This window comes from Miniopterus natalensis, chromosome 19, assembly GCF_054644295.1.
Source record: "Miniopterus natalensis isolate mMinNat1 chromosome 19, mMinNat1.hap1, whole genome shotgun sequence".
NCBI lineage: Eukaryota > Metazoa > Chordata > Mammalia > Chiroptera > Miniopteridae > Miniopterus > Miniopterus natalensis.
This window is the reverse complement of record NC_142099.1, coordinates 4,664,613-4,692,355: the sequence shown is the minus strand read 5'-3', so window position 1 is coordinate 4,692,355 and position 27,743 is coordinate 4,664,613. Positions and strand designations below refer to the sequence as shown.

The following is a 27,743-nucleotide window of genomic DNA, read 5'->3' as shown; positions in this document are numbered from 1 at the left end:
CCTAACTTCTCTCATCTCTCCCCCGCAAAACAAAGATAAATTTTTGTAACTATGTATTTATTTTCTCTTAGAATGTTCATGATTTTTGGTTTTCCAATTTAAACATATATGATTTCAGAGTTATATAAAATTGTGTTCTTTAGAAGTATCTAGAAAGATAGTATATACTGTGAAATCATTCTATTTTATGACTGATTTACACATAAAAGAAATTATGAATTTCAGTTGAAAGAAAAACTGCATGTATAGAAAATCATTCTGCCATACATACACATTTACAGTTTTAAATTTTATAACCTTTTCATTTAAAATCACTTTCCCCAAAACAGTATTTCAACATAAAACATAAGTATCTAACAAGTAATTAGTATGTACATAGGTAGCTGTGAAAAATTACCCACAACTTATATTCTGTTCCAAAGGTGAAAACATTTTTTAAAAGCATTTTAATATTTATCATCATCAATAAAATATCAACATTTAAATTATTAAAAGTGGCAAATCCAATTATGTGTAACCATAAGCAGTCCTTTAAGAAATATATCTGAAAAGTCCTTATCCCATAAAATATTTACACTTGAAATTACATAATAGCAACAACGTCTTATCCAGTTTAGTTGAAAGTATTAATAAGAACTCCTCTCCCCCAAATACTATTCATCCTTAATAATGGAGACTTTATCCTTGGATTTATTCAGCATCTTTATGTCATCCAACAGCTTTTTGGGTGTTAAAATATGTGTAGAACCTGGCAGGGAAAAAAGATAAGTTTTCAGAGGCCAGCAGTTAAATCAATTTCCTTGGCTAACTTCACTGTCCTGTCCTTCAAGTATGCAAAGTTAGGATAACTTGGGGCAACTGAACAGAATTCCTATAGGACACCTTCCTGAAATCTGCCCACACTGCAGTACTTCAATCTTTCCTCTTCAGTAAGCATGCTCAGTAAACTTTCAGAAACACTGCCCACTTTTGGTGCTTTGTCTACCTTGTGCTACATATTGATATACTGAATAGCAAAACTGGAGGTTACTCTGCCCTCACAACAGAAAAGTCACTGTTCAATCACAGAGAACCATTAAGCAGTGCTGAGGATTGAGGCCTGGGTCAGGAGAGCTTATATATAAGAGGCTCTTACTGAAGTTCTTAAAACTGAATTCAACACACAGGCCTTGACAATGTCAGATCCATGTACAAAATAATTCAAAATAGTTCCGTAGAAATGTCTCAAAAATTATTTAATGATAAGAGCAAGAAAAGTATGGAACATAACATATTTTAAAGGACATATTTAATAATTTTAAAGAATGTAATACTTTGAAGTTCATTCACTCAAAAACAGGATATTTAAAAAGAAAATTATCAAAAGGTTGACCAGAAAAACTCTAGCACATCAGATAAAACATTAACTATGATTAAAACAAGTTGTTCTGCTTTCAACAATTTAGTTGTAAATGTAAAATTCAAGATAAAGTTCTACATATATATTTTTGCATTTAGAGTCTGTTTAAAGAAACAGAAAAGAGGAAAGCAAGTCTTACCAATGATAACGCCACAGGATTTGTGTGCCTGAGACACTTCATACGCACAGCGCATTTCAGAGTATGTAATTCCTCCAATAACAAAAACAATCAGCTTGGACCCATTTTTTCGGTCCTCCAAATAATTAGCTCTGGGTTTCTGGCGAGCACTAAAAAACACACACAAAAAAACCCCAATAACATGTAATAGACACTTCCAAAGCCTTACTGCTTATAGACTTCAGAAAGCCTAACTGAAGCAAATTCAAATTTGGCACCAGTTACACTAATTTTAAAGAAATGAGTTAACTATGAAAGGAGTAGGCACCAAAAATAAGGAAGGACAGCCTCACTTCAAGTTTAATTTTGATGTGATAGTTTGGACAAATCACTCATAATCTAGCTCAGCATGTTTACCTGTAAAATAGAGCTAACACCCTCTTTTATTTATTTCATTAAGAAATAATATACCTGAAGTCTATGACTTCTTGAAGTTAAAAAATTGGAGGAAGTAGAAGTGAAAGAATAGGCTTTTAAAGTTATGGGGGGTGTAACAGGTACTGATTTGGAGCTGATGTGGTATTGGGACGTCCCTCTCTAGAACTCGGTAGAGTATGGTAGGAGATACTGAAGTCACATCTGCATTCCCATGTTTACTGCAGAATTATTTACAATAGCCAAGATACGAAAACAACTCAAATGTCAGTGACACAGACAAGTGGATAAAGACAGTGTGGTGTGTGTATATACCATGTTGGTGAAAGGGCACAAAGTTTCAGTTATGCAAGATGACTATGTTCTAGAGAGCTAATGTACAGCACGGTAACTATAGTGAGCAAAAACTGTATTGCCTACTTGAAATTGGCTAAGAGGCTAGATCTTAAATTAAGTCTTCTTACCACACACAAAAAAAGAAAGAAAACAGTAATTATGTGAAGTGATGGATATATCTGTAGTGATCTTTTCACAATGTGTACACATCAAAACCAAGCTGTATCCTTTAAGCATATACAATGGGATTAATCCAATTATATATACCTTAATAAAGCTGTTAAGTAAAAAGTCAGACCTGGGTTTCAACTCTGCTTCTGCTTCTTCCTAATTCAGTATGACTTTCAGCAAGTTACTTAACTTCTCTAAACTACAAGGGTTGTTTTCAGATTAAATAAAGTAACATAGAACACAGTAAGTATGGAGTCTGGTTCCACAAAAACGCTCAATAAACAGCAGCTATTATTTCTACCATTTCCTCCTCAGATTGCTTTAGATATGCACTGTCCAATACAGTAGCCACTTAGCCACATTAGGCTACTTAAATTTAAATTAATTGAAATAAAATAGAAATGTTGGTTCCTCAGTCACACAAGCCAACTATCACGTGCTCAGCAGCTCCATGTGGCTAGTGGCTATCACAATGGACAATAGATACAGGACATTTCCATCACTGCAGAAGGTGCTACTGGATAGCACTGGTCTAGATCACAGGGATCACCTTTTTTGTTCCCATACCCCACTGGTAAAAGTTTTGAGCTTTTATTTGAAAAGTAAATATTTAAAATAAACATTTACATGCATTGATTAAAGTATACATTAGTTTATAAATTACATATGTATACTAGGGTATGTTAATAAAACTTAACTGCTCCCTTTCTGAGGTAAAAGTAAGTACCCAACAGGTCATCTTGTTTCACTTTGGAAACCATGCTCTACATGACCTCTAAGACTCTGCAGTGTAGGAGCGCACAGTATACTTTTAATAATGTTCTTAGTCTGTCTAGCCTTGGGATGATAGCTTCCATCTGCCCCCTTAAGGAACACTGAGGCAATAACAGGAAAAGGGAAAGAGAACTAGCTGCTAGTTTTGAAAGGTGGAACAGGAACAAGATATACTCTTGGTTCCCATGTAAAATATTTACAGGTTTTACCTTACAGCTCCTGAGCCATTCCACACTGCTGGACACTGGGAACAATATGGCCATTCCTTTGAATCTAATCTATTATCAATGGCATCCTAGAGAAGAGAAAAGTTAACACCAGCAAGAAAATGTAAATTCCAGGAAATTTTTATTTACTTGTTTTGCATGAAATTCAAAATTTGTATTTACAATTAAGGAACATAAAGATATATATTTAATTTATATTTAATCTTCGAACCTCACAAATCTTATTTGCTTCAAAAATTAACGCAATCATTTACTAACTTATTAAACCAATATTTATTGCGTGCCTTCATTTCTTCACTGGGAGGGTTCCACATTGGTGTGAGGATTCCAGGCATCTTATCAGGACCTTTATGTCTAGAGGGCCAGGGATTTCTAAATACTACACTAGTCCTGACACACCTCTTAGGCTACTGGAGAGTTCAGGCCTTGCCCTCCATAGCAGTGACTCTACAACAGGAAGTGCACCCCTGGCCCAAGGCTACATAAGACAATCCATAGGGGTGAGGGAAATTTTCATTTTAAAAAGTTTCCTATTTTTAGGGTTACATTTTATGATATACTTATGTATGTGGAAATATTATGTACATGTTTTATTAGTACAGTAATACGCAGTACTTTATAAATAAATAGGCTGAAAGCTTATGCTCAGAGTTTTTATGGTTGAGTGTGCATGATCAAAAGGGCTGGGGGTCACTGCTTCACAACACAGTACAAATGGTATGAATGAGCGGGCACAGTGGTGCAAGGATATTTCAAAAGGAGTGCAGGAAGGGAAGAAGCCAAGTTTTAGGGGAAATCCTGGAAGTCTGAGACTGCCATTGAGCCAAAAGTGGATTTTCTGAGTTTAACATGCAAATCTTTGTTAAAGGGCTCAAGAAAGTCAACTCTTACTTTAAAAATACGTGCCAAGAAAAACTAGTTAGTTCTCTATCCTTGTTATAAGGAGAAAAAAAATCTTATGCTACAGAATATAAAGTCTAAATTCTTTAAACTTTTCATCTATGATTAAGTATGTGTGACATAAAATTAGCCAAACAAAACAGAAAAATTAGTGATAAACTGTACCCAATTAGATCCTGAAGGAAAGCAGTAATACATGAAACTATATAATTATGACTGAAGAATCAATATGATGATTTGACAGAGTTCATAATACAATTTTTATAAGTTTATTTTCTTATTTCCTATAATTAAATATCTTCTAAGCGAACAATACTAAAGGCACAAACCATCTGTTGTATATAACAGCAAACCATAGTGAGGTTTACATTTTAATCACAAGTACATTTCCGAGAATATTGGAGTCTAACACTTTCTAGTAGTGGTCATATACAAACATTATTTTGTTTTGGACTTTCATTCAAGTAAATTACTCGTTTTTCTGCTATATATAGTTATTTAAAACAGTAGTAGTTTTTTCCTTAAAGCATGTGTGTATTGATTTTTATGCATTTATTTATTTGGAGGCAGTCAGTGGTGTTTGAGGTCTTCAAGGAAAGAATCTTCAAGAGTTTCCACTCCTCCCCTGACCCCAGATACAGCCTTCTTTGGCAAACTCTCCCAGTACTGCAGAAAATTCCTGACCTATAGATACATCCAGACTGACAGATAAACTTACAAACAGTTAAGAATGCTCTACAGAACGGCATTCAAAGTATAAGTAAAATATAATGAATTTTACCTCCAAAATATCTTTGATATAAGGTGTCCATCGAGAGAGTTGAAAAGTTTCTTCTGCAGACCGATCCTTTCTTAATGGTTTGCCTTGTGAAGACTAATATAATTAGAGGGCAAAAAAATTAAAAACCAGTATTTTATTTAGTGATATTCTTTTATTGTTTTCTAACAAAGATATTTAATTTACAGCAAATACTATGTTGTATTACTTAAAACTAAGATTGGAAATGCCTACTCAAATAATCTGAATAGGTGTGGACACATAACTTTGTAATAGTTTTTGCTTTAAGGATAAGATTTATAGTAGTACCAGATAATGTGTTTACTCCAAAGTGCTATAAAACTTGATGGGAAAGAGTGAGATTCTAAATAGAGTTCTTTCAAAATTTGCTATAAATTAATCATAAAGAGAAAAGCATAAACAGCAAATTACAATAGAAGCCGTAAGATATAAATTCACTAGAAAGATGTATTTGTCCAAATTACTCATATATGGATAAAAATGTTAACTTTTTACTTATCAAATCTACAGAGTGAAATTAAGAAGACTGTCCACAAGGATACCCATATAAGAAAACATTTAATGCAAACAGCTACTTATACTTTCTTATAAGCATATATAGAATATAAGATTTCTTACCGGGGGGACAATGGGGACACCAAGGTAACTCCAGTTACGAATCATGTCACTCTCATTTTCTATCTTTACATTCTGGATCAACCTGTCCAAATTTTCTTCCGTAGTTCCTTAGATAAGTAAAAGTATGAGTCATATAATGGTTACCACACTCATTTCTAGGTTTTAGGTAGTACCCATGAATAACACTTTTTAAATAAAAAGCAAACAAATATTATACCTTCAGTTTTCTCCTAATTTCATATTTTCCCTTTTACTTATTTTAGCCAATTTCAGCTACTACCTTTGAATTTTCTTAGTAAACCACTTACTGTAACATGATTTTAGTGCTGGGTATTCTAATGAATTCATGAAAATGAACAAAGTCTCCATTACCATTGTTACTGAAGATATACAGGAGGATTGCTCGGATTTTATCATAATTATCATGGTTTTTGTTGAGTAGAACTGGAAGGAGCACTCGCATGGAATCTTTCACCTTCTGTCCTTCTGCATCAGTTCCAAGTGCCAGGTCCTTATTGAAAATGACACAGTTAATGGTCCATAACCCAAGTTCATTTCAGTTAAAAATCTTGGCAAATTTTAATAGAATACTGATGATATTTCACAGGAAAATGTGGGCATCACTTGTAAACTTCTGATTGTAGAAAATGTAAAAAGTCAAAAAATAATTCAGAGAAAAAGAAAACCATTACTATAAACCTGTACGAACAGGGTAGCCATGACCACATGTGGCTACTGAGCACTTGAAAGGTGGCTAGTCTAAATTAAGATGTGCCATAAGTTAAAACACCAGATTCTAAAGACTTGGTATGAAGAAAAGAATGTGAAATATTTTAAAATTTTTTATACTGATTACATGTTGAAATGATAATACTTTGGATATATTTATTGGGTTAAGTTAAATATATTAGTAAAATTAACTACTTTTTTTTTTTACCTTTTTAATGTGACTGCTAAAATATATAAATTACATGACTTGCATTCTAATTCTATTAGACAGGACTGATCTAACAGTTTTGCTTTAGAGAGGAGCCTCTTCAACAAGTTCAATGTGCCTGCACAATGCTCTGCAGGATGCTACGTTAATGCTATACCTGAGAAAGGCCTGCCAATAATGCTCCCTGAAATAATGCTCCAAATGCTCAAATCATCCCATTCAATCAAATATGCATAATCACAGACTAGAAGGGACCTGCTTACTATTATACCATATAGCTACTTGTTAATATTGGTGGGAAATGATGTATTAAATATGGCCTAGGTGAGTTCCCTTCCAAGAGAGAGATTCTATGATTCAGGACACACTGTATTGAGAGCAAAGTTAGGTTGTACCTTAGAAAACTCCCTCAGGAAATCTATTATGAACACAGATATTTCTCACTGTATGTACCTGTTCAGTTTTGCAGAGCTTTTCTATATTAGACTTGAATTTATTCATGCAATCTTCTGCTAAGTTAAGATGGACAACTTGCTGAAAAACAAAAGAAATCAATCATTTAAAGCAGCGATTTTCAACCAAGGTGCTAAAAGTTTATTTAAAACATGTAATACCTGACTATTTAGTCAGAGGCACTAACTTCTTTTGCTTTAGACTGTCAAATAAAAAAATGACAACCACCAACACAACAATAGCCACCTGGTATGAGTGAATCAAAATTATACCTATTTTTTTTTTTTTTGGTAAGATGAACAAAACATGTATTTTTTGTTATGCTGCAGATTTTTAGTAATTAGTTTATGTGAGCCATAAGATTAAAAAGGTTGAAAATTGCTGACTTAAAGCATTTTAATTCCTTTTTGTGCAAAATTAAACTTTTGAGATTGGCCTGAAGGAAAGTATGGGTGTGGGTGGAAAGGAGGTACCATGTAAAGCAAGGGAAACAGCTCAAAACAAGGGAAAAAAAGTGAGAATTAACATGATCTACAGGGGACAATCAACAGACAGCAAAAAATAAAATTAAAGAACTGAATTTGTGTTGGGTTTCCAGGTAAAGAAAAATAAGGTGGAAAAAAAATAGTGCAGTCATTCAAGTCCAGCAGAAAAAGTTTGAATTTGTATTGTTAGTTCTTAATTAGGGTGCAATTTGATAAAAATATGTAAAGATTATTCTGATAACTTGTAAGGATAACTGGAACAGCAAATAAATAGTTTACCTGCCCACACAGTTTAACTACTCTTTAAATCTACTAATATGTAACTGTTAAAGAAGCAAGTAGATGAACAAACACTAGTTGATCCAATGTTGAATTTTCTTATTAAGTTAATAAATGCTAAGCATCCTCTGTATCAATATTCAAGACAAAGATATATAAAAGTTTAAGTTGGATATGGATAAATCTAGATTATATGTAGAGAAAATACTACTGAAAAGCTTAGTTATTTGGGCTATTTCTCAGAACTAGAGTAAGGTTTTTACAGTACAGTTAACACCAAGTATCCTATGACACACACTGCTACCCCCGGACTACAGAACTAGGTGGACTAATAAATAAGGTATCTCACACACAATACTGCTTACCTTAGTAATCTGTTTCCGGAAATGTGGCATCTTTTTCATCAGCTGGGCAAGAGCACTAAGTGATGTCTACGAAAAAAAAAAATCAAACATTTTAAAAGCAAGTTTATGATTCAGTTATTCTATATAAAACTTTAAAATCCTGTAGTTTTAAATATTTGTTAATTTACTAAATATTGGACAAATTTTTTAAGGAAAAAAAATTTAAGAAATTTCCAGATTCAACCACCATCAAGTAGCTGAAATCAAAATTACTCTTCCTCCATAAACAAAAATAATATCAAGCATGTTTCCCCTAAGGTTAGAAATGAAACAATAATATTCCCTATCACCAGTTCTATAAAATGATTATAGGGCCAGGAGGTATTAACTACCAGAAAAGCTAGTTTAAAATAAAGATTGAAAAGGATCAGACTAAATTTTCTTTATTTACAGATTATGCCATTGTGAACCTCTGGAATGACAGAAATGTTCTGTATCTTGATTTAAGTTGTGACTCCTACCTATTCAGTATACACTTAACATTTGTGCACTTTAATAAGGTAAATTATACCTGAATATAAAAAACCTAGCAACAATGCATTGATAAAAGTGGCTAAGTGGCCTTTTAAAAAGAAACTTGAATGAAGCAAGACAGGCAAAACATTGCTAACTGTTAAGGCTAGGTAATGGGTACATGGGAGTTCATTTACTCTACTTTTGTATATGTTAGAAATCTGAAGCAGAAAGTTCAATAGATAAAATAAAAATTTTAAACAAACTTTAAAATTCACCATCATTATTTAGAAAGTTAAATAAGTCTCTCTCTTACCTTTCCTTCTGTTGCCTTCTTTGTTGACGAAATTTCCTTCATAAGCTTGGGAATTTCCCTGTAAAATTGAGAGAATTCTTTAAATTTCTAAGGTGTAATTCTTTACAGAGACATTTTAAGATTACAGAATGTACTTTCATGTATTTAGTGTCCAAAGAATATGTAATAAAAATTAAAATAGGTTCACATACTCTAATACAACCGCAATATGCCGGTGCCGAATTCTGACCCAGAGGTCGTCATCTTCTTCAAGGACTGCCTCCTTTTCTTTCCCATCTGTTTTATATCTACCAGTAGACAGAAGTATAAAACTGTTACCTCCCCAAAAGTGGAAGAAACATTTTTACAAACAATAACTTTAAGACATAGCTCAAGAACTGAAGAGTACATGTCCACTATTTTGAGGGGATAATGAATAAATATCTACTCAAAATTAAGGAACACTCCAATCCTTACATTAAAAATCAAAGTGCTATGTCTACCAAGACATTTTTACTTTCAAATGTTAGACTTAGCTGTCATTATTACAGAGTTTTAGGTTAGCAAAATGGTATTTTATAAAACAAAAACGCAATGTTCTATAATCAACTTTAAGAACAAGACTGAGTGCACTGGCCTGTGTGGCTCAGTTGACTGGGTGCCGTCCTATGCACAGAAAGGTTGCCAGCTGGGTTCCCCATCAGAGTCAGAGCACATTCCCTGGTAGGGGGCGTATGGGAGGCAGATCGATGTTTTGCTTTTATATTGATGTTTTTGTTTTCTTTCTCTCTCTCACCTCCCCCTCTCCCATCCTTCTCTCTAAAAATCAATGTTTAAAAAATCTTTGAGAGATTTTAGATTCCTGGTGCCTACAAGAATCATTAATTGCTCATATCTTATCCTGTTTGTATATGCCCTTTAGATGCCCTTCCAGTTATACTTGCTTGTATGTATCATTCTCAATTGGCAGTAGATCATACGCCATTGCCTGAAACGTCAGTTCATGCAGGACAGTGGACACAGGATCAAAGCCACGATCAATTATTATGAGCTGGGAATGAGTTTTACCCTAGAATAACAAGATAAATTATCTTAAGAAACTTCTACCTCTTTGTGGGAACACTTTTTTACTATCTTAGAAAACAAAAGCAGACTTATTTCCTAAGTTCTATCACAGTACATTAAAATAGCAAAAGCTGAGTAGCACAATAGGGGAAAGAAAACCCAAACTACAAAACCAAAAGTTTTCATAATTAGGTTAAGGATATGCTCAATAATACTGTGAAAATTCCTTTTAAAAAAGTAACATTTGGCCCGTCCGGGCATGGCTCAGCGGTTGAGTGTCGACCTGGGATCCAGGCGATTGGGGTTTGATTCCCGGTCAGGGCACATGCCCGGGTTGCGGGCTCGATCAATGACTCTCTCATCATTGATGTTTCTTTCTCTCTCTCTCTCTCTCTCCCCTTTCCTCTCACTGAAATCAATAAAGATATATTTAAAAAAAAAAAAGTAACAATTGGCTTGTATTAAATCTATTTTCTTAGGAATTCAGCTCCATAAACACTAAAACTGATATAAATTATGAAAAGTAGCTATTACTTGAGATCTTTGTGCTACACATTGCTAAGCAGGAAATATATTATTAGTTCATTCTGATAGCAACCCTATAAGACAGGTAGTCTTATCTTCATTTGACAATGAAGGAATTAAGGCTTAAATAAGTTACCCAAATCACATAGCTGGGAAGCGGCAGAATGGAGATTCAAACCTAGGTCAGGTTCACTCCACAGCCTGTGCTCTTCACCATCACGCTACTTAAAAAGATAATACTGACACCAGCTAAGACGATAAATCTTAATGAAAGCCTTACTTTCGTTAATTCATAAACAGCATTAATCATTAAAAAGTGAATAATTGTGCTGGAAAAAATAATTGCTATTATCAGTATCTTTCATATTTCACTTTAAAAAGTAATAAATTCTTTGGATTACTCAAAGCAGTAAGATATACCTACAACTCATTAGACAAACACTTCCTATTTATTTACAGCAGAGATAAATTAATAGGATCTTTAAAAAATGCTTAACTATTTACTCATTTAAATAAACCTTACTTAATATGGTTTAGTGGTTAAGAGCACAGCCTCTAGGAATCAGACAGATCTGGGTTTGAGTCCAGCCTTGACCACTTTCTTGCTTTATGACTTTGGGTAAACTGCTTAACTTGTTAATATCTCAGTATTCTCACTGTAAAACAAAATATAGTAAGAACCTCTGCTTAAAAGATCATTGTAAAGATTAAATGTAATAATACCATGAAACACTTAGCACAGCCTGGCACCGCGTGAGCCCTCAATACATGTAAGTTCTGAGTCTTCAGGAACATGACCAGGAAAAACAACTGCTGTATCAGGGCTTGGGGTTATGACAGGCTATGGGAGGAAGTCTCCCTTGACCTAAGAGTCAGGAAAGGCTTCAAAAAGGAGGTGACATTTTATCAAGCCCTTGAATAAGGAAAGATAGATATCAAGCATTTGGAAGAATGTATAGTTTTCCAGGAAGGAAGAAGGGAAAGGATGAGTTTTACTTATTTTTGTGGATTTTGCCAGTTTTTACTGAAATCATGAAAGACTTAGGACATTTACTAATACACTGATTGTATATCTCTTTCCTCATTCGATAAACATTTACTGACACTTACTACACTATGTGCACTGAGCCATTGTCTTCATAACTGCAACCAGCAAGAGCTTTCACTAGACCTCCAAAGCAAAAACCATTAACTTTTAAATTTCTAAACTAACATTATATCTAGCCAAGGTGTTTGTGAATTTTGCCTTTTTCTCTATGCCTCTGCCCAAAATATCCTGTTATCTGAGCAATAAAATCCCTGTTCTATCACGTTATACTCTCATCAAGCTCAAGGGCCTCTTCCTCCAGGATGCCGTCCAGGATTCCAGTTAGAATAAGAGTGAGCCCCACCCAGCCTATGTTCCCATTACATTCTATGGGTTCTTCTCATTCCACTTATCACATAGCAGTGTAATTGGTGGTTCCCTTGCCCATCTCCTCTTCTCAACAATCTAGTTTCTCCCTCTCATTCCTTACCTACTGTAATGGGGCTTCCCAGCCCTCTGGCACCACCTGTCAGGCTCTTCATTTTTCAACCATGCCTAAATGCGGGTATTCCCCAGGTTCCAACCTTAGTCCTTGATTACTTTATACTATCTTCACAGGATAACAACAGCTGCTATTTATTGAACTACTACATGTGCCACACACGTTAACTCACCTAATCTTCATACTAAGCAAACAAGGTGTATGTTACATCTTCATTTCACAGATGAAAATAAACTGGGAGTAAACAATCTGTCCAAGCTCACAGAGCAAGTAATAATCGGAGTAACTGTATCTATTAAATGGTTACTCAGTGGCAAGCATTATTCTGAGAGCTTTATACACATTAACTTATTTAAATCGTCTCACTACTTTGTAAAATAGATATTCTCTCATTATTCCCATTTTATACATAAGAAAATTTAGGCACAGAGAAGTTATATAATTTGCCCAAATAGACATATCTACAAATTAAATGGCAAAGTCAGAATTTGGACACAGTACCTGTAAAACCTGTATCTTCCCCACTACACCACACTATTAAGGTTTCCACTACCATCCATATTAATGATTCTCAAATCAATATTGGGGATCTATGTTAATGATTCCCAAATCAATACTAAAAATATACAACAGCTTGTTTCGTTTATAAAGAAGTCAGACTTTATGCATAATCACTATCTGCCTTTTATACATTACCTTTATTAAGCTCTTTTCATCTGTCTTGTAGTAGTTTTCAAGTTTTTTTTCAACAAGCTGGGCAAGTTTACTGGCATTATCTAGAGGTTTGCTAGAAATGGAAAACAACGTTCAAACATTTGCCTTTCTTTCAAGACACTTTACAATATCATAAAGTCGAATTTTAAAATTAAACCATGCAATTTATTAATTTAAAAAATTTTATGAAATGGGAAAGTTCAGGTAACATCAAATATAATGTTCTATCAATTTGTCTAGATTTTATAAATGTAAACCTTATTGTATGTGCTTCAGATTTGTTTAATATAAAGGAAACATAAATAAAATTGCAGTTCCCTTTATCTCCCTTCCAATTCCTAGTCTTCTCCCCTACCTCTAATCCTCCTATCCCCAAGGAAGCTACTATCATGAATTCGATGTGTATTCTTCCTGCCATTACAGTATATATGTCTTAACAGTGTATGTTTTTATTGTTATATATATGTTTGAGATCTATATATGTTGGCACATATATCAAATTTATTCACTTTAGTTCTATATGTATACTTCTACCAAATAACTATACTGGATGCTATGTACTCATTCCCCTAAAGATGGGTATTTAAGTCATTCTCAATTCTATCCTCTTGCAAACAATGTTGAAACAAAATCTATGTACATATATCATCATGTACACTTCTCTAGGTATATTACATCTAAAAGTATAATTGGTATGGGTCAGTTGGTTAGAGCATCGCCCCATGCACCAAAGGGTCACGGGTTGGATTCCAGGTCAGGGCACATAACTCAGGTTCCTGGTTCAATCCCCAGTCGGGGTGCATATGGGAGACAACCTACTGATGTTTCTCTCTCCTCTCTTCCTCTCACTCTAGAATCAATAAAAAACATATTCTAGAGTGAGGATTAAAAAATAAAAATAATAAATAAAATAATAAATGTAAGACTATAGCCCCTATGTGTCAATAAAGATATTTCCTCTAAGCATGCCTTAAACTCATGAAAAAACATGCCTGTAAATCACACCAAATTTAAGCTCTGAAAAACAGTAACAGAGGCTATTAGTTACTCTGAAATTTAAACCTCACACTTTAAATGTGTAAGTACAGCATAATTTTACAGGAAAATTCTGCAAACCAATTCACCTAAGCACAAACATTACTTCTTACCGCTACACTGGAGAGCAAATAGAAAACATAACATAAACAGACACTACTGAGTGCCTTACCTTTTATACCTCACCCCGGGATTTTCATCGAGGCTAGCACACACTGTAACTATCTGCTCAGCCATTGCTTCCATTACAGCATCTTTTCCGTTTGCATTACTGGGGTCTGGACTGTAACAGTAATAGAATGCATCTGGTACATCAAGAGTATATACCTAAGTGAGGCCAAAAAAAGTTATGCTGTCAATGTGGAGACTAGATTTTAAAAAATATATCAAGAAAAATGTGGCTATTATTTGGGGCATTAAAAAAAAATACTTGCACTAACCATGCTGTTTTCTGAAACAACTGCATCTTTACCTTAATCAAATCTCATTTTCTCTGTCATCTGAATTTCATGCTTTCTTTTCTCTCTCTCCTTTCCTGCTTAGTCTACCTCTCTCCTTCAGCTCTTGTTTCATATACAGATAGCACTGTTTGCTTTTCATTACCTGTGCAACAGATGAAGGAATCTGAGGTAGTCAAACTAAAATAAAAACCTAATACCTGGTACAAAGAAATACAACAAAGCCAAAATTGGTCTATATATTTGGCACACATTAAAAATCTTCTGGAGAATAACCTAGAAATTTTCCATAGTTGACATATGTCTTCAATTCCCTAGCCTATATTCTTCATGTTCTTAAAACAGAGATATACTTCCTAAAAAAACACAACACTGTGCCATAGTACTGGTCTTATACATACAGTGACCTCACAGACCTATTTACTCAACTAACAAAAGCATTTGCTTATGTGCAAAGAATCGGATTAGAGATTTACTATTATTGTGTTATTTGAAGAATACGAAAGAAGCTCTCTAACGGGTTGAGAGTTCCTAACTAAATTAATTTTTATTTTATTTTTTAAAAACAACTGTGATCCCTCTTAGCTTAGGATAATGGATTGAGTGTAGAAGTAGCTACGTAATAAACATTATAGGTTAATTGATAAACTACTGATCAACTTCACTGCATTTCCTTTCACACAGTCATTCATTTCTCAGAACATAACCCATCCCAACCAACAGCAGCTGGAACATGGACTGAGAGTTAGCTGTAGCTAATCCACCCGTGCCTGTACTACTCAGTTATCTAACAAAGATTGTGCTCAAAATCATTTGCTCTCCTAATCTGTGCTATAAAACTCGACATACTTAGGACTTAGTGGCAGATGTGAAATTTAAACCCCACTTTCATTATTAATGTTATATTCTAATAAAGTACTCATATTCTTCCCTTCATCATGGAAAGTGTTTACTTGAGGATTATTCAAAATTCGCCAAATACATAAGTAAAATATACCTTACTAATAAATAAGCTCATAAAACCAAATATTAAAACCTATTATGAACTAAAATTAAAAATAAAATAGAAAGTACCTGAGATTCAAGTGGAATGAAGGAAATATTTATTTCTTTACATCTTCTTATTGACTTAGAGCAAGAAGCCTTAATTTTGTTAAAGAGACTATCAGGGCAAACTGAGAGGAAAAAAAAGAGGAAAAAAAAAATCAAAGCATATAACTCCATCTAAATTTTTACTCTTTTGAATAAACCATTCCAACATCTAAGAATAGAATTTTTTTACATAAATTACTGACTTTCACAACATAATTTACCATGAGGACAGAGATAATACGTAAATATTGTTCCTCAGTTTACAGAGCAGATGTCCTCTAGTCAAGAGGGCTGTTCCAGAAATTCCATTTTCCCCACTCATATCCACCATACCCTAAGATGCATTTCCTTAGATAGCTGCTAACACAGAAAACTAAAATTGTCAGGAAGGAAAATAAGGTTCTAACTCATGACTTAACAAAATTTTGTAGGACTTTCAGAACATCTTAGAAATTTGCACTACTTTTCTAAGTCGGTCGCTAAGTGTAACCATACCACACAAACTGTTAATTCCTTCTTTAATTACAGGAACTGCTCTGATGTCAGGAAATTCTAAGACTCTGAACTAGTGAGTTCTGGACCTCAGAACCCATATTTTTTCTTCCCCTACCTGTTTATAGTTCCATCAAATCTAAGTTAGAATATCAGCCATTGGCTTCCAGTGTCTTTTAACATGAAGCTCTTTAGCCTCAAGATTCCTTAAGGTAAAAGAGGCTTCACATTCATTTTATCAATTCCATAGACAAGAGTTTCTGTATAATAAGATTACTTAAGTGACAAATACTTAAGGTATGAAATTTTTAAAAATGCACACTACTACTGGGCATGACATAAATAATAATTAACACGAAAAATAATACACTCCTTAAAATGATGAATCTCTAATAGCAGAGACTAAGACCTAACTTAGATCAATGACATTTTTATTTTGCAGTGTAATTATGTAACATAAAACAGAATCCTATGTGTCTGGCCTTCTCTGTGATTCATTCCCTTAGGTGCTTTCTATTTGAACATCTGGCATAGTAAGAGAAATGTGATCGATTTTCTCCCTTAATATTTGCCAAACAGATGGGAGTTTCTTCAGTGCCCTCCCAAAGGGTCTTATTTCTTATATAATCAAATCCCCAACTGAAACTGTTTTAAAAAATAATTCTTCTTGTGATCAGCACAGAATTTGAGGGCTAGCCCTCTTCACCAGCCCCCCCGCCTCTGTATACCAGCAAAAATGATTGTCTTTTGAAACTAGTTTGGGATGATTTCTTCTAATTTTCTATCACTTTAGCATGAATTAGGATACATATGATCATCTACTTTTCACTAGAATAGAAAGTCACTAGTATTGGCATATTATAACTATTTTAAACAATGAAGCAATGACTTTTACAGAGCAACTTACAGTCAGTGAAGTATATATATGCTGCTTTATATTTGTTCTCCGATTTACTTGGAAAATCACGTAAAAAACAGTCTACAGACTTAAAAAAAAAGGTTAGATGTTAATATATATTTTATTAAATACTAATATACTAGCTTTTGAAATAACTGAGATTGTTTTATTTTGATGATAAAGTAAAACCTTAACTGTCTAAAAGCTTAATTTATAAACTTATTCTGTAAGATGCTATGTTGTCTAGCCAGTGACAGCTAGAAATGTAGTAAAGCAGTAAGGTGTTATGTATGAACAGAGTGCTGTTTGGCAAGGAGGGGATCTAGGAATGATCAAGTGGCTGGGAAGCTGCAGCAACACAGAAGACAAGACTGCTGGAAGACAACAGATCAAGGAACTGACAAGTCAACAAACAGCATACTCGGAGTGTTATATACACAGACACTGAAACCTCTGAGACTACGACTGGAGATGAGTTGAAGAGAGTGAAGTGAGCTAGGAGCTAAAACTGTCAAGGGATTAGAATGAAAACCCAGAGGCTGGTAGAGGACCGCAAGGAGGAGGAGTGTCAGGTAATCCAGTCTGGTGGGGTATGACTCAACACTACTAGTTTTAAAGATACAGCAGTCTGAAAGCAAAAAATAACAAAGATTTAATTCTCTCTCCTTCATATGTCCCCTTTTCTCCTCCTGGAACTCCTAGAACAATATTTCTATTAGATCTTGTGTATCTATCCTGCAAGTCTCTTTCCCCCACAAGATTTCCAGGACTTTGGAGTTTTTTTTGCTTTGAGATAGTCCATTCTGATCTTCCAGGCTATTATTCAAATTTCAATAGTGATTATCCTTGTCTTCAAGTAACTTTAACTGAAAAGTCACACTTTCGAGCTTCGGAAAGTTCTTTAGATGCTCGCTAGAATCTCACTGTGCACTATTTCTCTGTTCAAAGTGTCATCCTTCTCTCCAAGCAGCTAGAGTTTGCTAGACACGCATTTTTTTTCTTCTTACTGAACTTCCTCTCTCTAGCAGCTTGACCCCTCAGATGCATGGTTGCTCTTGCAACTCACTCGAGGCTTAGGTTTAGTTGGTGGCGTATCCTCAATAGAGGCTCTTCCACCAGAGGAGGAAGGCAAAGAGGTTCTCCTCCTGAGGGCTACAGGTATAAAAGCAAACAGGCCAGCAGGGCTTTTCTGAGACAACTAACTGACCTCTCCCTTGGGATTCACAGAATCTCTTGGGGCCAAATTCTTCCTGAAATTTGTCATTTTACAGTCCTTGCCCAGGAACTATCTGGTCTAGTCTCCAGGTACTTGCCCAGTCCCTGAGGAAAAGTCTCACGCCAGGTTTCTCCACCAGTGGGCAAGGAGCCCAAAGTCTCACTTATACCCAGAGGCCTGTAGGACCCAACAGGTAACTGATTAAGGACAGGAAGAGAAAAGACAAAAGAGAAATTGGAGTTGGCTGTGGCAGAAAAAGGGAGTCACTTTCATGTACCATTTTCTCTGAATCCTTTACTCCTTTACTGAACATACAATTTTGTATCCTGCTTTTGTCACTTAACATTATAAATGAACTTTTACCTAGACCATTTAAATTTCCTAGAAACCTCATTTTCAATAACCACACAGTCTTTCATATCATTATTTATTAACGCTAAGAACTTAATTGGATTTATTTATTGCTAGGAACTTAATATGACCATTTATTTCATTACTTCTTCATAATAAACTTGACGATATAGACCGTTTTAAGGTTCTTGATAAAGAACAGCAAATTATTTTCCAGAAAGGCTGTGTCACTCTATACTCCCACTAGCAGTTTATAGTAGTTTCTGCTCCATTATCCACTGATAAAATGAGATTTATATACATATATACTTTTTTTTAAATCCCTCTGCCAATTTAGTAGGTAAAAAATGGTGCTTTTAGCTTGCATTTTTTTCTAATTGAGAATTTTATGAACTGGTATCAGGAAAAAGATATAAAATATTGTTAAAACTCACTAGCAGCCAATGTATAGAGACTAAATAGGGAATATATGTTTTTTCATATTGCCAGAGTTAGAAGAAAGAAAACTGGAATTGCCAAATTAACATTCTAGGTGAGGATAAACCAAAGGATGTGTTGAAAAACGCATTCTCAGATATTGTACTGAATAAAGGAATTTGATACTTTATTTGGCTCTGAAAGTTTGGCTTTAAGTATGAGTTAAATCATGGCTGAATTATATATTTAACTTATTGGTTTGAGAGAGAGAGGGGAAGGAAGAGAAAGAGGGATAGAGAGCGAGAGAGAAAGGAACATAGATTTGTTGTTCTACTTATTTATGCATTCACTGGTTGCTTCTTGTACGTGCCCTGACTGGGATGGAACCCAAAAGCTTGGCATATTGGGATGACACTCAAACCAACTGAGCTACCTGGCCAGGGCCCATTTCTAGATTATAAACTAAAGAAATTCCCTTGACATAAAAAAAAATTTATATACACATACACGTGTGCACGCGCATACACACACATGTATATATACATACATTCACGTGTGTAGGGAAGTCACTAGGATAAATGATTAATTCAAGACTATTCCTTCCTCTTAAAAATTATGACTGAACAGGAACTGCATGAATAACAAATTATTCAAAGAAACTTAAAATTTTATATGATTAAATTCTGCTTTCATATATGGAAGAGATAGGAATTTTTTCACTTACATATTCTTAGTGAGAAGAGTACAAATGAAACAATCTTCTAACAGAAAAGCTTTCCTAAGCAAACCAGTTTATGGAACTATTTTTCTAATAAAGGGTATTTTATTACTTTGCATTTCCTGTGAGAAAATTATGTCAATAGTGAAAATATTGAAGAATATACTTTTTAAAGATTCAAAATACTCACCTTTGATGTTGGAGAGATAAAATACAGAGCTTTCATTTGTCTGACAGGTTCTCGATTCTTATAAATATTCTCCACAACTAACAACAAAAAAGTCATTTTATATAACCAAATATTTATACATCAAGACATTTTTAAAATAAACTTTACTGTACTTCTTATTTATAACAGAGAAATAGATTTACATATCTTGGGTTATTAATTTTCTTTGACTTCATTTGATAAATTAAAAAAATCTTAAAAAATGTGTTTTCCCTAAGGTTAACCTCTGGGCTAAGTGTTCATCATAAGAAAAAAGAGCATTTATTTTAGTTAGGTGTACCAGCACAAGCGATCAACAGGCCATGAAGAAACCAAGAAATGTATTAAAAATTAAAGTATGTATTTCTTTTTAAAAATATTCTACTATAATAATAGCAATTATGATATCAGGTACCAGGCTAAGCACTTTACATGAATTATCTATTAAATCTCATAATAACCCTATAGGTATTTTATAAATGAGAAAACAGGTTTAAAGAAGTAGCTTATCCAAGTGACACAGATAGAAAGAACAGATGGGATTCCAACCCGCATCTGTCCAACTCCAGAGCCCAAGTTTTTAACCACAGTTCTATAATATTCTTTAAATAATTTCCAATTAACTCCTATTCTTTTAAAACCACACATTATTCTTTCAACAATGAAATATCACCATAATTTATTCAATTATATTTTTATTTTTGAAATTAAGAAGTTTATAAAAGTACCTAATATAAAACAGTGAATTTAAACTAGTAAACTCTAAATTGTCAAACTATCTATTAAAGCTAAAGTATTCTCCTTCTACAAATCAAAAGAACCATTTTTAAAGACTCCCACTGGCAAGGCCCTAGGAAGAATTAAAAACATTAATCTGACATGCAAGGGAGGATACTGTTGGACTTTTCTTTTAAATATGATGATACATTTTCTCATTCCTAAATTTATATTAGCAAAGTGTAAGTTTATCATAGTTTCTATTTGGTAGGATATCAATTAAGATTGCCAAGGAAATACTTAATTTTGTTTTTATCTCCATTCTCAACAACTGTAATTTTACCTTTAAACAATTAAGGTTAAATCTGTGTTAACTTACTTCTGTTGCTTAATACTCAAAACGAAGGGTCTAAGAGTGACCTTTTACTATACATACTATTATGTTTGGTCAATAATGGACGTGTGGAAGTGTTGTGAAAATACATGATATGGTCTGGAACACAGACTTTGAAAATATTCCAAATGCCTGGTTAGCAAATGCAGAAAGTGCCACTTCTTCAATCCACTGAAAAGTGGACATCTATTAAATGAAAAAACAGAGGTTTTCATAGCTACTCCTATAATAGTGACAAAGAAATAATCTAGTTCCATCTATTTTTTTTAAGGTTTTTACTTGACTTTACTCCATTGAAGTAGCATTATGTATGCATTTTTTTTCTCATCTACTGTTTAAAAGTCCCAGACATTACTGAATATTTTCGAGATGAGCTGAATAAAAACTAATTCTGATCAATGAACCTGCCAAAACCAAGTCTAACAGACAGGGATTCTCAGGAGCACATGTGGAACTCAAAAGGGCTGTGACAAGTTCAAGTTAGGAGATACGATATGATTAAACCACAATAAACCATACCTGAAAATAATACTGAATGTTAATTGTAATTGAAAAATTAAAGAACCCCACAGCAAACTAGGTGACTCTGGAGGATACTGAGAACAGTCCAGAGCAATATGCTTCATGATATATAGTCCTACAAAATGCTTCTCAAAAAAATCTTTCTGTGGTCAAATAAGTTCAGAAAACTGAATACTATACCCGTACCGAGGGTCATATAAAAAACTCCAAAAAGTCCTAAAGAAACCTCTTTAGCTTTGCTAAATGCTATTTCCCAAACTTACTTCACCACAGAATCCTCTCCTTGAAAAACATCTATCAGCACTGAACACACAGTAAGAAATAAGTCTACAAAAATTCAGTAAAACCTCCTTACGGTGCAAAATGGTTCTGTAGTTTCATAGTACTTTCGAACTTATTAGCAAATGGTTCTCACTCCAGTTGCACATCAGAATGACCTCTGGAAACTTAAGTGGCTTACCCAATATTACACTTATCCAATAGCAAAAAAATCAAGGCTTTCATCTTCTGATTTCTAATTTAGAGCTTTTTCCCACTAAAGGTAATAAAGATTGCAAATTGAATATGTAATCAACAATAAAAGATTATTTTACATATAGACATCAAAAAGCATTATTGCCCTTGCCGGTGTGGCTCAGTTGGCTGGAGCATCATCCTGTACACCAAAAAGTGGAAGATTCGATTCTTGGTTAGGGCACATACCCAGGTCTCAGGAGGCAGCCAATCATTGTTTCTCTCTCACATCGGTGTTTCTCTCTTTTTCTCTCTCTCCTCCTTCCTCTCTTTAAAATCAATAAACATATCCTCAGGTGAAGATTAAAAAAAAAAAAAAAAAAATGGAGAACAAACTCAACAAGGCAAATGACTTACTCTTGGTTAGAGACACTTAATTACATGTCTCAGGTGAGAGAAAAAAAAAAAAAAAAAGACCCAAGTTACAGAGGTTATTATAAAGATTCAAAGAGAAAAGAACAATGTCCAATGTAATTATTATGGCTAGAGTTATAAAAAAAATAAAACTTAATCCCCTTAGAAACACAATTACTAACTAAAATTTATTAATACTTCAAACTTTCCCAATCACAATAAAAAGTTTTCATGATGAGTACTGGTAATACTTACCAGTTATACCTTCTGCTAGAAGATCTGTCATTTTGCAACATGATGCCAAAAGCTTGGTGGTAAATTCATCTAAAAGCATGATCTTAAATTGAATATAAATTAAAAAACAGTATAAACATTTGATTGCTAAGAATTCACACACAAAACAGTGAATTTAATCCATTAAACCTACTCAAACTTCTAAACATTTTATAACATACAAATATCAGAACAGTAGGTAAAATTATCTCAACTCATCTTTTAAAGTGCATTACCTAGAGATTTGGTTTCTCAGTATACATACATGTAGTATTATATACAAGTGAGCGAATGGAAATATTTCCATTTTGAAGCAGAGAATGTTCATTTTAAATTTAAGTTATGTTTAACATCAAATTTTCTTAAAATTATAAAATGCCACTTGTAGAATAATAGTAATTGTTCCAGGCACTGTTCTAAGCATTTTACATGGGTTAATTCATTTTAATATTTACAACCTTTCTATGAGGACTATCATCCCATTTTATAGACAAGGAAACAGAGGCATAGAGAGATCAAATAATTTGCCCAAGAAGCCACAACTATTAAGTGAAACTAGGATTTGAACACAAGTGGTATGGTTCCAGATTCTATACTCTTATAAAAGTATAATAAGGACAATATATTGAAGTCCTCAATCTAAGGGCAAAATATGCAAATTCTACCTTCCATTCATCTTCTTTCTTGCAGTCATCAAACACTGTTGCTTTTATTTCTGGAGAAAAAAATAAAAGAATTATTTAGGAAACTTAATCAGAAGTCAGAAATATAATAATAGAATAACTACTCAAAAGGCCCAAGGTGGCTGAGGAAATATCCAATTTGAAATTCTGCTAAGCTACATAAAAAGCTTATACACTTGTTAAACTCTGTAAAAACCCAGTTCTCTTCCATGTAGAAATGGAACCTGTGGTGTTCAAACCTGTGTTGTTCAGTGAATCTTTGTGTAAATAGTCAACTATAATTCACCCAAAGTGTACAATTAAATGGCTCTCAGTATATTCAGGGCCAGGCATCTATCACCATAATCAATTTTAGAACATTTTCATTACTTCTAAAGGAAATCGTTCCTCTTAGCCAACATCCCTGAATCCCCACCCTCATGTAGGCAACCACTAATCTACTTGCTGTCTATAAAGATATGTTCATTGCGGATATTTCATATAAATGGTGTCACAATATGTGGGTTTTTGTGACTGGCTTCTTTCACTGGGCATAATTTTTTCAAGGTTCATCAATACTGCAGCATGTATCAGTTCTTCATCCCCTTTTATTGCCTAATATTCCATTGTGTGAACATACCACATGTTATTTATTTACAGACATTTGAGTTGTTTTGACTTTTGACTATTTTGAATAATGCAGCTATGATAACAGCTATGATAATGCAGCTGTGAATCACAGATGAAAACTTTTAAGTTTTAATATACGTAAAGAGCGCCTGGCACAGAGTAAATGTTCTAAACAATCAGTTCCCTTCTCCCTACTTTGTGGGTAAACTGAAGGTTATTTAGCTTTCTACCCTGACCTAACTACTGCCTTCAACCTAGCTAAACCTTTGCCCAGTCAAATGTAGGATTCTCCTACCTCTAAGGAGATTCTTTCATCATTTCTTTCAGTTATCTTTTGCTAATAGATCTCAGAGGCTCCCCCTTCTCGCTTTCTCTCTCTCTCCTTACTAAATGGTGAATGAACATCATCTTGTCTTTGGGTTATGTCTCTATTTACACAAAGATTCTAAGAACTATTTTTATTCATATCTCTTTCCTTCCATTCAGTCTCCTGTCTTTATCTTACATTCCGTCCGACACCCTGGTGCTACCTCACATTAACAGCACAGATGGAAATCCTGTTACCTCTAAACTCTCCCTCTCTTGCCCAGTTTCCATGCTATCAAAGACTGAAATTACTATCATTAACCTTTTTTCCCTGATAAATGCTGATGCTAAGGACCATTATATCTCTTGGAAATTATTTATACAACACGATTCGTTACCCATTTCCATATAAATGCACTTAACTGCCGTTGTGACTTTAAAACATTACCATATCTTAAAAATCAGCCGCGTAAATCTCGAAAAACAAAATGCAACCTTATAATCATCCAACTTTTAAAAAGAGGTTTTCGTAGCTTTTCTATTTTCCCTTCTCTCTCTATACACTTGTTTTCCGTACCCAGTATGTTAAGCACCACGCCAGTTAACTGATGAGGAGTCTGAATTTCACACGAGGACCTCGGTTAACTCTCGGAATTTCAACTCAGTCCTCTCTGTTCTTTGCTCCACAAGCCAGAGTCGGGAATACTAATTAGATGTTGCTCCCTTTCCACTACTAGGCCGTAATTACTCTGCACCCAGCAATGCCAAACAATGATGGTTCTTCCTGTCGGGCGGTTTCATTCCTTCTCCGGCCTGGCAGGCCTGGCAGTGGAGCGACTTTCATGAAAGTCCCGGAGCACAGGGGAACCAGAAAGGGGTCGGGTCGCAAGAGCAGGGAGCGGCCCGCGAGTGGAAGGGGGGAGGGAGGCGGGGGTGCCGCTCTGGTCCCTTCTCGCGAACTGCTGACAAACGGGCAGTTTGTCACTCAGGAATGGAGGAAGGAGGGTGTGTTTTGAGCGTGAGGAGTAGTTGTTTTTTTAAAGGCAATGAAAACTACGGTTGTCACCCCCTCCTCGGTCCTCACACGATTACGCAGGCGCAGGGAGGGGCGGGGCAGGGACACCGGGCCCTGTCGCGGCGGGGACATCACCGCCTGGAGCCGCCACGGAGGAGCGTGGGGGGGGCGCGGCCGGGGGCCCGCGCGGGGGCCGCGGGAGGACACGCCGGGGCGGGGGCCGGGTGCCCCACGCGAGCGCGAAGGCCGCGTCCCCGCACCCCGCCCATGCCGGCGCCGCCGGGAACCAGGGCCGGGAAGGGAAGAAGGAAGGAGCTGCAACAGGAGCAACTCGCGACCCGGAGCAACAAGTGCCGAGGACGCCGGGCCGGGCGTGGCGGCGCCTGCAGCCTGCTCGGTCGCAGCCCCCGCCCCAGCGCACTCACTCTGCCACACGACGCTCTTCAGCCCCCGTTCCATCGCCGGCGGCGCCATCTTCCGAACGCTGCTGCAGCGGAGGAGGAGCGGCCGCAGCCCCCCGGCTCGCCACCTACCTCAGCGCCGAGGGAAGCTCGGTGGCCCCGCCCACCCGCCGGCCGCGCCCTCCGCTGACGTCGTGCGCGTCGGCCGGGGATTCCCGCCCACCCCTGGGCGGAGGCTGCGCAGTGCGGGTGGAAGCGCGTCGGGACGTCACGCCGGCCGTAGCGGGAGGGGGCATCCTCGGAGGCCCGACGTCCGGTGACGTCAGAAGCAACGCGAGGGGCGGGCGGGAGGGTGGTCGGCCGACTGGGTCGCCAAGGTTTAAATTCGCGGGTTCTGTGCACGGAGACAGGCCGGACTCTTCGTCTTTGCAAAAGAATTTTTTCACTTTGCGAAGCGGTTCGTGATGGGCTTCACGCAGCAGCCGGTTCAACAACCAGACGGAAAACTTACCCCCGTCCAGGTGTATTTGACTCTTTGCAAGGACCTCGTGATGGTGCAGAGCTGTGAGCTGCGCCCGCGGCGGGCCCGGAGCTGCGCGGGGCTGTCGGGAAGCTCACAGCCACGGGAAGCCCATTTCTTAAGAATTTAGAGCCGAATGAGAGAGCTCAGTTCCTGGCCTGCTGAAAGTCGCCCAAAGTTGGTTTCAAAAGCAAATAAATGCCTTCATGATGATGATGTGCGTGAAGGAACCAATAAAACAATAACCAGCTGGACAGAAATGCATGTGCCAAATGGTACGGGAGAGGCTGTCAGTGCTTTAGAATCCAAAAGAAGGGAATTCTTGTTGAAAGCTGATTCCCAGAGGCCATCACATGAGCTCAGAAAGTTTTAGGCAGAGATCTGTTTGCAGAGATGGTTCGTTTTGAGACTTGGAGTTAAAGCAATCGGTCATGAGTTAGGTGGGTGCAGCTGCTGAGCACCCCAACTGTGACACAATCGCAGGAAGTAGACTTTACTACAGAGATCTGCAAAGAAGGAACGGTCTTAATTCGAGTTGGTCACCTAGGGAAGCAGAAATTGTTAACTACTGCTAATAATCATGCTGATATTTACAGAGTGCTTATTCTAGGCCAGGCACCCGTGGTAAGCAGATTATCTCATTGGCCCCCAAAGCAACCCTTCCAGACAAGAAAACTGAGACCTAGTAAAGTTAAGTCACTTGGTGGGGAGGCACAGCAGGTGGTGGAGTAGGGGAAAAAGACCAGATGAGTCACACCGAAAGCAAATAGAGCAGTCTGTGGGGTAACCGGCAGCGTTTGCTCTTTAGGAGAGAAAAGCAAAATGAAAAATGAAATCGCCCATAAAGTGGGTTCAAGCACAACATATGGCATTGCTGAAAACAACACAAGAGGCCCTACTTGGAGTCAGAATCACCTGGTGAGCTTGTCACAGTTAGAGATTCGCAGGCCTGATCCCAGACCTACTGAGTTAGAATCTCCGGATATGGTACCTGGGAGGTGTATTAAGTAATGAGTTCCCTGTTCGTTCACTGGAACAAACGTGAACTAAACTCACCACTCTTTTGTGTGTGCCAGCTGAGGCTGCAAATTCCATTGTTAGAGGTCTATGGCTTGTCTCCTTTGCAAGTGCAGATGCTCTGGGGAGTACCTCTTACCCATGGCACATTATGTATCTCTCATCATTCTTACACAGAAAGGGAAAGGAGACTGAAACAAGGAAGTTTGCCCTCCCTTCCAGTTTACCCAAAGCCCAACTTCATGCTCCAATTCCCTTCGGGCAGAATTCTGTGGTGGTTCCTAACTACAGTCCTTGGCTCCACAGATATGCTTCAGGGGAATAAACACTAGTTGTGTGTGTGTTACACAAATGCTACTTGTACTATTTTATAGGTAGTTTACTGGCATTTGAAGGACACAAAATTTTCTAGGTACAACAGATTTATATTATATATAATTACTGCCTTTCCAGAGATGAAAAACACACACGATTACAATGTGATTGGGGGATACAGCCACCAAAACTGATGGTCCTCCCCACAAAGATGCACATATGTCAGTCTGCCACAGTTCGAGGTCCTGGCCCTGGCTGTCTCTCCATCTAAAGTCTTTGCACACTCACAAGCATGGCTGTGAT

At 36.2% G+C, this 27,743-nt stretch overlaps 1 protein-coding gene across 1 annotated transcript; it reads right to left on the bottom strand.

Moving 5' to 3' along the window:
• Positions 1-274: 274 nt before the first annotated feature.
• STXBP3 (syntaxin binding protein 3) lies at positions 275-25,688 on the bottom strand. The gene is made up of 19 exons (XM_087827926.1): positions 25,613-25,688; positions 23,240-23,289; positions 22,557-22,638; positions 19,784-19,860; positions 16,901-16,979; positions 15,484-15,584; positions 14,124-14,278; positions 12,899-12,989; positions 10,028-10,152; positions 9,296-9,391; positions 9,105-9,162; positions 8,297-8,362; positions 7,168-7,248; positions 6,150-6,288; positions 5,778-5,884; positions 5,142-5,234; positions 3,443-3,528; positions 1,539-1,687; positions 275-748 (listed from the first exon to the last, which is right to left on the bottom strand). The coding sequence occupies exons 1-19, from the start codon at positions 25,659-25,661 to the stop codon at positions 654-656; spliced, it is 1,779 nt and encodes a 592-aa protein (XP_087684052.1). The 5' UTR covers positions 25,662-25,688; the 3' UTR covers positions 275-653.
• Positions 25,689-27,743: the final 2,055 nt, after the last annotated feature.